The following is a 10,226-nucleotide window of genomic DNA, read 5'->3' on the forward strand; positions in this document are numbered from 1 at the left end:
TTGACCCCCCCCTAGCAATGTTGCAAGAAAATGAAGCTATTCTGAAGACTAGATCGGATGTGACAAAAAAGGAAAAAGGGACAATAGAAAATGGTTAGACAGTTGTGTTGGAACCGAACGCGATTGCTGAAAAATCGTTATTATTGGAATAAGACGTGAATATCTATCTTATCGTCTCTTTAGTTCGAGAATACTGTTCTAGGCGGCGAACAATTCTTGAAACGTGGCTATTCTGAAGCTATTGTCAAGGATTTTTTTTGCTTCAAGATTTTTATCAACATTGACAGGGGGAAGGGGAGTAGGCGGGCTTGCGCGGTTTTGGTCTTAAGAGAGACTGCCTGTAAAGTCATCTGCCGTAACTGTCCCAACACTTTTGACCAGGATTGTAGTCTTAAATGAACAGCGAACATCCATCTTGTTTTGTTCGCGGAAGTCGGTCACGCAAGAGCAAATTTCAATGAAATATATATATAATTTGATTAAGCAATTAGCCAGAAATAGTTTGGCCGCCAAAACAGTTTAGGGTTTAGCCAAACTCTAACCTTAAGTTTTAAGACTGAAGAAAAAAAGAGAAAAAGCATTGAGCATTTCAGTTGTTTGAAACAGAAACATTCGCGCACAATGAACTATATGTATAGTACGTGCGTAACCTGGAAAGCAATCCGTCCAGCACAGTAATTGTTCAAATTAACAGCTTACCGAGACACGCGCACTGTTGATGCCTCTTATTTATGATTTAAACTTTTAGGATTTGTTTACTTTACTTTTTCCGACTTTTTAGCAGGAGAAAAGGCACTAAATGTGCTGGTACAAATAAAAAGGTTTAACCGAAAATCGATCCGTCGAAATCAACAAATACAAATTTAATCACTGTAGCGTTCCTTCAGATCGCGTAAGGCTACAAAGCAACAATATCGACTTGTCATTACGCTTAACAAATGAACTTAGAACGATTTTCTTTCTAGAACTCGTTCTTGTAATTAAAATGATCAAAGAAAGAACGACAGCTTAAAACGACATAGCAATAACACCCGAACTCCAAGTAAATTTGCTTTTAATCGGCGTTTTTAATTAACGAAATTTCCAAAGCGATGACTTTCAAAATATTAAAGTTAAAAGTTGTCCATTTTGTTTTTCTTTTTTCACCCAAATGTTCTAAGATAGCCATCTGCGGTACGTTTGTTGGAAACGAATTATGTATTCAGGGTGACCGCTCGCGTCACGCAATTGTTTACATTCTCACGGCGGTTCAGGGAAAAATTTACGAGAAGCGCAGGCCAAGGCGGGCGACTTAAAACCATTTGCCCAGAGATGTTTTTTGATTTTCAAACAGGTGGGTGTACAGTTAACCCGTAGAAAGTGTTTTCATGGTATTTAAAGTTATAGCCCATAGCAAAATATGGCGATATTTTAGTGCTATAATTCATTTGCAACACAACGTAATATTTTGCGTTTCTGTTCGATCTCGTTTCGGGCTCAAAAGAAACCTCGATTTATTTTATTTTTCGCTCAGTCATACCATGAAGACCTGAGCTGAATGTAAAGACCATTGAAAGATTCTCAAGTAACTGCTGTGCGACGCGCAAAGCAATCAAATTTTCAGAAAATTTAGCATAACAGGAAGTAGATTTTGAGCTCAATCGGGGCGAAATCGTTTTTCGCAAATTTCTCCCCCAAAAAACTGCATTAGCAGAAACTAACTATGGTCCGTTTGTTTACTAACTAGGACCAATCTATGGGCAAAAAATGAGCAAAATCGATTTTTCGACTTGTGCCATTGTTTGGTCCATAGTTATGGGCACTGGCTCTTAAGGGCCCATTAACCGATCTTTTCGAGCCCTTGCTAAGGAAAATTTATTCTCATACAATCTCATCATTTTCAGTTAGTTCAGAGTTATTTCATGTGTTTTAGCTTTTTCATGATCAGAACACTAGTGATGACGTCATAAGGCCACGCCCACTGTCATGTGACTAATACTGAAAACACGCAAAGGCTCCCAGGCAAATTACTTTATCGGGATTTTTTTCATTGATTTAATATTTTAATTTAAATCCTCATTACGCTATGCATAGATTTTGTTTCATTTCTCAACGGTCAGATTTTGAGAGAATTTCAAAATATTGAAAAATTCGTAATTTTCTGAAAAAAGCACGATTTCGAAAAAGGAATGCTTAGCTATGTTTCCAACTTTGATTTAATCGAAATCTGTCAAAAAAGGCTGGAGTTAATGAAAAACCGCGTTTCTTTTAGCATTTGAAGAAACCGGAAGTGCGCTCGATATATATTGGAAGTTACCCTATCAGCGCGTGCGCAATTTATACTACCAGTGCACTTCGGTAAAATCAAACAAAGCCACACGGAGTTAGTTTTTCTGTTTCTATTGCTCTTGTTTTTCTGTCTTTCTCTTATTTTGTCTTTGCTTGCACTTTTTTTACTTTGCATTTTGTGAAACACAAAGAAAAACATCTAAAATGTAAGCAAATTTGGAAGTTATTGACCTGTTGTTACTTCCGCGCTCAGGCTGACGTAAGTAACCGGAAGTGAAAATTCACCTCCTTAGCAACGCGCGCGAGCGCGCGCATAAATCGGTTAATGGGCCCTTAACAACAATCTGATTAAGTTCTGTGAAGTACTTTTTAATTCACAAAAAAGGAAAATGAAAAGTAGAGAGATGTTAATGATATACATGTATAGATCTACAAATTTAGTTAAGGAATAAGACCTCAGATTTTGCGGTATGTCTTGACACTCTGAAATGGACCCTATGCAATTTGCTTCAGAGATGGTGTAAGGAAAACCCCTAAAGATGCAACTGGGTATCTAACAACCATTTGAGGGACAAAAAGCAAAGTGATGTGCTTAGGAACAGAAATTTTAGTCCTGTTATGAAATTGCTACTGAGTATAATACTCATGTAAATAAGCAAAGGAGAACGCTCCAATCAAAACTTTTTATAACCCCGTGATTTGCACACATTAAAAGTTTGACATTGTTTTTTCAGATCAACCATGTTTTGTCCTCTGTATATGATGACAAAAATATGAATGAGAATCTCAGCTACTTTATAATTCAAAAATAATGGACTAACAAAGGTAACTGCAGTTTTACATTGTGATCAGATCAAAAGGATCAGGGAAAGGGAAAAAGTCTTTTAATTTTTATAATAAATCTTGGGTTTGATTTACAAATAGGTGAACTCTCCAATTACATGCACGTTAAGTTGTTAAGTTAGCACAAAAAGTGATGTGGGATTATATCTTCTCATTTTTTGTGTGGGAGATGATTTCTGTAGCTGTGTCAACCAGGGTGTAGGCATAAAAGCCTGGTTAATGTTTGGCTGGTCTGGTTTGTTTATCCAGTTACACTGGATTATTATCCTTCACCTTTCAGCCCTGAAGACCATGCCCCAAATCATCAATTTATTATTCAAAGGCTCTTTGGAGCTTCCTCATGGTATTAATAATGAATCTATTTTTAGTGCGTCGTTCACCTCCTTCAGTTGCCCCTATTTTTATTCATAATTTACACATCTGTCCTATCCCCTAATGAGTAGTTCCAGAAAATATCCATACCTCCCCCATGGAAGGGATTTTTCCAAGACATCCCACCCCTCTGGAAATTCCAATTAAACTTGATACATTTCATTAAATTTTTTGGTCTTAGAGAACCCCCTAACCCCAGGAAATTCCAATCCCCTCTGTGGGGGGAGTATGGATATTTTCTGGTACTGCACAATATTATTTGCACAGAAACTTTGGGGACAATAGCAAACTTAGGAGCAGAGGCATTGGAAAACACAATTAATCCAGGTCTAATGCATAAGTTAATTGTCTAACAGAATGGACTGAGTGAGTGAGTGAATTTTAGGTTCATTTCTAAACCCATAGCATGACTAACCTCATACCATGAGGTAAAAATGAAGTGCATTTATGTGACTGTGTGACAAATAAACACAAATTACATGACATGGAAGAAGAATAACATCATGTCATTCAGATTTTTTAAGTGCCACAGAGTAACATTACAGAGACTTTGTCTAAGATGCATGGGTACTGGAGGAGAGGCTTTTTTGTGTGTGTGTGTGTGGGGGGGGGGGTGGGTGGGGTGGGGGAGGGGCAGGTTATTTCAAGCTGTCCTTACAGTAATGTTTACCTCAAATGCTGTAGCTAAATGTGGCATCACCATTACATCACCTCCCCTAGGAGGCTCTCCATTCAACAGCATATCTGAGCCATGTTTGTTTGCAGGATCTTTGAGGCAAAAGCAACACTTTCCCCAGAAATATGCAGCCACAGGGTGAACAGGAAAGCCTTGTTTTGCCAGGTCAATTGCTGGTTGAAGGATATCCTTCATTGATAACTATTTAACAAAAATGAACATATATATAATAATATTAAAATGGCATTGTTATCACTGTCAGTTGCATCTAAGGGTGAACAAGGCATAAAAACGTGATTTTGGTGTCATCCGACAAGTGTTGCATGGTTCAAAGCAATTATTAATCACTTGAAGTTTTTGTTCCCAAAGTACTCTCTTGACACAGATGTCCTATTCCAGTTCACTAATTACAAGTAAGTGGTTTCCATAACTTCAATATTTCATGCACATGTACCACAGCACAAACACACATTACCTTTCCACTGCCAAACTGTTCCACTGTATCACACCACGCTGCAGCAGCTCCAGGAACTGTGACAGAGTGAGAAGAATTGTATGGCAGGTGATTATCTCCAGGCTTCACAACACCTTTACTCTTTAGAAGATCTAGTGTCAGGCTTGATGGGGCCCGTCCACTAGAAATCAACATTGATAATTTTTAAAAAAAATTAATCAAGTTGCCTTCTGGAACAGTATCTAACATCACAGACATGCCATGTATACAAAAGACTCCAGCTTGAGGTGGCAGATGATACCTAAAAAACCTCTTGGGTCTTGAAAACCTTTTATCATTGTATCTCAAAATCTTGGAACCCTCTACGATGAATCACCAAGTATTATTTTTCTGTGTGTTTAATTCATTTTAGAATGACAATTAACGATGTGAAAAGTGAACAACGCTTCAATGACTCCATGTCATCATTATCAAGTTTGAAATACATGATAGAATTGAATAAATATAAATAGTAAAAATGGTGTGAAAATATTTAGGGAATTAAAAGGGTGTTAAAGCATTCAATTGTTATGTAAAGAGTTTGGTGCAAACTGAATCTGACTGCATGTTAAGTTTTGGTTTTATGTTCCTGATTAACAGAATCTCGAAGATCAAGCAGTCAAACTTTTTGCGGCATTTCTTTAAAACTGTAAATTGGTCGTGTAGATTAGTTGTCTTCTTTCAGGTGTTTACCAATAGCAGAATGTTTATGTTCAGCGATGGGTTGAAAGAGATGTCGTGATCTATATCCAACATAATCTGTATTGCACAGATCACACAAAAATTTGTAAACAATGCAATGTTGGTTGATCAGGGGAGGTTTGGTCTCCACCATTTGGTTTTTTTTCCACTTTTCCACTTTTTTATTATAACCTTGTGAGGTTCAAAAACAAAAAGAAATTACATAACACCTAACATAAGTAACATCAGTTATTTCACACGCCCTGATATTATAATGAAATTAAATTAAAAAAAGACTAAATACTATAAATTAAGTTTCTAATATGAATTTGACATACGGCTACCACCTAGCCTGAAAGTAAAGTTCTGTGTAGTTTTTCATAGCTATACATTTCTCAGTTCTAAATTTCATTTTCACAATTTCTTTAAAAGCACTTAGATTAGGAGTTACACCACATTTCCTACTTATCCAAATATGTAACTAGTTTAACAAGCGTAATAAAGTAATTCAATATTTCTATTTCTGCATCTAATTTACCTAGTAACACATCTTGTAGTGCAAGGTTAACTTTGCCAGAGACTGAAGACCAAAAGGATGCAAAATCATTCCAGATTAGGTTTGATGTCATCAATGATTTTTCTACTAGTAAACACTGGGCGCAAATAACTTCCAATTTTCCTGCTAAGTTTTTGCTAAGTTCGCTACTTTAACACCCTTTTAATTCCCTGAATATTTTCACATCAATTTTACTATTCATATTTATTCAATTCTATCATGTATTTCGAACTTGATAATGATGACATGGAGTTGTCAAAACTTTGTTTACTTTTCATGTTGCTAATTTTCACTCTTCAGTGCTTTACAAAAACTTTCATTCATTTTCAAATTTAAAATCATTTTAGTCTCAGCCTCATGTTTCCAAACAAGAATTTTATTGTCTTGAGGATTTGGTGGGTGTCAGATTTACCATCATTCACCCTATAGCTATATGGCCTTTGCACGTTATAATCTGCAGTAGCACAAACAGAAGTGTTAGTGTATGTAAAGAGGTATTCGTAGCTACACATTCCTATGAGTGTGGAGTGTGTCTAAGATGCAAAATACACATGTATATATGTTGATTTGGAGCATTAACTACTAATCAAGTTTAAGGAAGTCTCAAAAGGCAATGATAATGCTGGGAGTATGCCTCAATGACTGCCATCATCTATGGTTATGACTTACGTCACAAAGCAAATCAACATAAGAACACAACATAAGGAAAATGGGCATTGGAGACTACGTGAGGGTGGGTGGTGGCAAAGCTGGGCTCTCAATCAAATGTTCTGGGTTCACAACCCCAACATGTGGTGATTGTGCTTGTTAACCGCACGGCCATGGGCCGAGCGCGGTTCATGGTTTACCCATGGTTTTTTTTTTTCGCAGATTTGTCTGCGACCAGACCCAAGGTTCCACTCGGCCAGATTTTGAGTCACGCAACCTGTGATGTTTACTTGCCAAAAGCTGTTGAAACATTCATAAATCTCATCTCCGATACTGACTTTCGCGGGAAAAAATTAAAAACCCAGCGTTCGTCAAAAATTATATTTTTTCAGCAGAAATTTAGCTCGGAACATATACATATTTATATTCCTTTGAATCGTCGATGAAATGACCTTTTCCGGATATTTTTTCCTTCGGGGTCAACAAAAACCTCCGATTACAAAATCATGCCGAACCCACACATTGCAAAAAAATCTCTTCAAAACCCTGACTTCGAAGCAATATAACACTTCAGCGTTAATAGCTACCACACATGGGCAGGCGGTAAATCTATTCGTTAACAATCCAGCTTTATCGTGTTAAAATTTCAGCAAAATCGAACAAAACCAGAATTAACTAGAATTTTTTTGTGACCTCACTCCCCAGACTTGACCTAACAAAGGAAGCAACAGTCGCCCATAGCAACCGAAAAACACGAACATAACAAAGCCGAACGTTTCGGCCAAAAATCTCCAGAATTATCGCCTGAGAGCTTAAACTTGAATGCGAACATCGTTTTCGAACTTTTTTCAACTGATTTAGATGAAAGACTGGCCTCGGCGGGCTACAAGAAAGACCAAGAGAAAAACAGAACAAGACAGCAGAACAAGCCGATAACATTTCATCGCATGGCTTTCGGCACGAAAACGAAAATACAGCTTACTTCTGGATAAATTCAGCCTTAGAAGCCAGCAACCGGCCCAAATTACTTTCTGTATCCTTACAAATGTCCTGATTTCCATCTCCGAAAGATTTTGCCCCAATTTTGAGCAAATAAGCATTTCGTCGACGGTGACCGCCATTACAGTGGCTTGCATACTAAATTAGCTAACTTGACAAAATTCTCCCGAGGGGGGGATATGACGAAAAGAGCTGAAAGATGGCCTATAATTGGCTAATGATGAGATCATCCCACTGTCCAAATTTGTGAGAATCGAAAGTAACGCCAATTTTCTGTCACGTTTTCAATCTGTGGTCACTGGAGTAACCAAAATCGATACATCGGTCGGGATAGAGTTTTATTATTAAATTATATGACTTGTGTGACTACTTTGCTAGCCCTTTACTCGTGGAAAACACCAATTAAATTTAATCATGACTTTTAAGAAAGAAAGCTGTTGTTAATAGTGTTATTATCGTGTCATTCATATCGCTCATGCCCATACATATCCCGAAGAAAGTTCTACAAAGATTAAGACCATTACGTCATCGGAGATTTGTCAATGGCTACCACTGATGGTGCAATAATACAGTTTGTGTTGATCAAGTGATGTGATGTCTACAGTAAGAAAATAATCATCAATGACTGCTTTGGAATGTGCACTGCGTTCCGACGGTAGTGCTAAGCAAACAGTTAAATTTTAAAAGCGCGGTTATAAGATCTAACAGATCTTCTTGTTTAGGATACTTCACTCACACAGTGTCACTCACTCTCAGCACCCAGGAGAATAATGTCAATGTAGATGAGTACTGTCAAATTGTCAGGCTTAATTACCCTGAAAAAACACTGGATGGACTAACATTCCACCTCTAGTGTTAAGGCTACTGGCTAGATGGCCATCTGGAGTTCATGTTTTTTTGTATTTTTTTCTAGGGGTCATCTTGATACTTTGTACTTGGACTATATCTAATCTACAGAGTACAGACTTAGCCGCTGGACAGTCAAATGTAAGAAGCTAATTACTCGAGTGGCTAGGTGGCTCGGTAGTCACAAAGCATAGTCAGTACGTGTCCCTCAACCCTCTTCCTCTCTTCCCCAAAGAACAATGGGCCCCATGTAAGCTTAAAGGGAACACTCCATTTTTTATCAGTACCCCTCCCTCCCCCCACCCCTCTCACCATCTTTCTACAGCCTCTGGCATAGGGCCTGTCGGGATGTTTTTTGGAAGAAGGCAACAAAATTCTGAACCTCTCAGATGCAAAATTCAAAGCACCGAACAACAAAATACTGGGGTGTTGAAATCTGCCCCCAAAGGAGGGGCGATGTGGATAAAAAAATACAATGTCCAAAGTCTAAGTATTGTTCACTAATTGACTTATGTGCAGATCGAGACTAAAACATCACCATCCTAGGAAAGTCAGTGCATTTGCAGGTTGTTTTATAGGTATTTACCTTCCATTGATCCCTCGGACGATCTTCTTTTCGGCGTCATAGAACAAACAGAAAGCATCCCCGCCTATTCCTGTACTACAAGGTTCAGTCACGTTTAAACACGCGGCAACAGCGACTGCCGCATCAGCTGCATTTCCGCCAGCTTTTAGAACCCTTACTCCCACTTCCGTCGCTAATGGTTGACTTGAGGCTACCGCTCCATGCATTGAAACAACTGGAGATCGACGAGAAATGAACTTCAACGGAGCCGCCATGTTGGTTCCTCTTCTCTCCTACCCAGGGCCCCACAGCTACGCTGCTAAAGGCAGCCCAAGCATAATCCCCAAGCATTGGGCTTTACTGGCCGTTTTCACACTAGACACGGATAATCCGTCTATTTATATCCGTCTGATTATCCGTCTATGTGACGGATAATCGGACGGATAAAAATAGATGGACTATCCGTCTAAAATGAGCACCGTTCCGTTTTCACACTAAGACGAATTATCCGTAATGGACGGATAACCCGTCGTAGACGGATTATCCGTTTCTAGTGTGAATTACAACTTGAACATTACGCAAAATTGAATGCTTATACTATAGTCTGTAGGTTGGAAAACACAGATAAGAGCTAGTTTTTAATGATATTTTCAAAAAAATTATGTCCCATTGCTTTTTTCAGTTTTTTCCTGCCTTCTCAGGTCTAAGCATAAAGCCATAGATATAAATCCAGAGAGAATTTGATGATTTCTTGATAATTTTTATGTTGAAGCGAGGGATAGTTTTTCAACAAATATGTAATCCGTTGAAAAGTCGCTAGATCGTTAGTGATAAAAGCGCATGAATTTTAATAGAATGAATTTTAAGGAGACCTAAATACCCGCTTCTTGCTGATCTTAAAATGTCAACATGACCAACCGACTTCTTTTCTCAACTAAGGAATGAATCAATCCATCGCTTAAAACGACACAGAACAGAGTTTTTTGTTTTTTGTTTATTTTAGCGTATTGTGCGTGGAAAACTATCTACTGCTATCTAGACTAGAGTCACTAGACTAGAGTAGACTAGACTAAGGTAATATTTTCGTACTCTATAGGATTAAAAGTGCACTTGACACGATGAACCAGCAAGTTTAATTTCATGTGTAAGAACATCTTTAATTCCTTAGGAGGAAGCGGTTGTTATATCAAACAACTCGAGATTTCTATCACGCACAGAAATCGAGAGCGAACAACCTAATTGTTTTAGTATAAATCTACTATAGCCGTTCAAAACGTTA

The 10,226-nt window shown here is 38.0% G+C and overlaps 1 protein-coding gene across 2 annotated transcripts in view; it reads right to left on the bottom strand.

Moving 5' to 3' along the window:
* LOC145489640 (glutathione hydrolase-like YwrD proenzyme) overlaps positions 1–9,273 on the bottom strand; it is a 16,631-nt gene extending 7,358 nt beyond the window's left edge. The window contains exons 1-3 of one of the 2 annotated variants that reach the window (XM_081468659.1): positions 8,969–9,273; positions 4,635–4,794; positions 4,154–4,360 (exon numbers count right to left, since the gene is read on the bottom strand). In XM_081468659.1, the coding sequence (XP_081324785.1) occupies positions 4,154–4,360; positions 4,635–4,794; positions 8,969–9,222 (621 nt within the window). In that variant the 5' untranslated portion in view covers positions 9,223–9,273. The remainder of the gene's footprint in view (positions 1–4,153; positions 4,361–4,634; positions 4,795–8,968) is intronic. The other variant, XM_081468660.1, reaches the window with a different exon arrangement.
* Between the last annotated feature and the right edge of the window lie 953 nt (positions 9,274–10,226).

This window comes from Orbicella franksi, chromosome 6 (assembly GCF_964199315.1).
Source record: "Orbicella franksi chromosome 6, jaOrbFran1.1, whole genome shotgun sequence".
In the NCBI taxonomy this organism is placed as follows: Eukaryota; Metazoa; Cnidaria; class Anthozoa; order Scleractinia; family Merulinidae; genus Orbicella; species Orbicella franksi.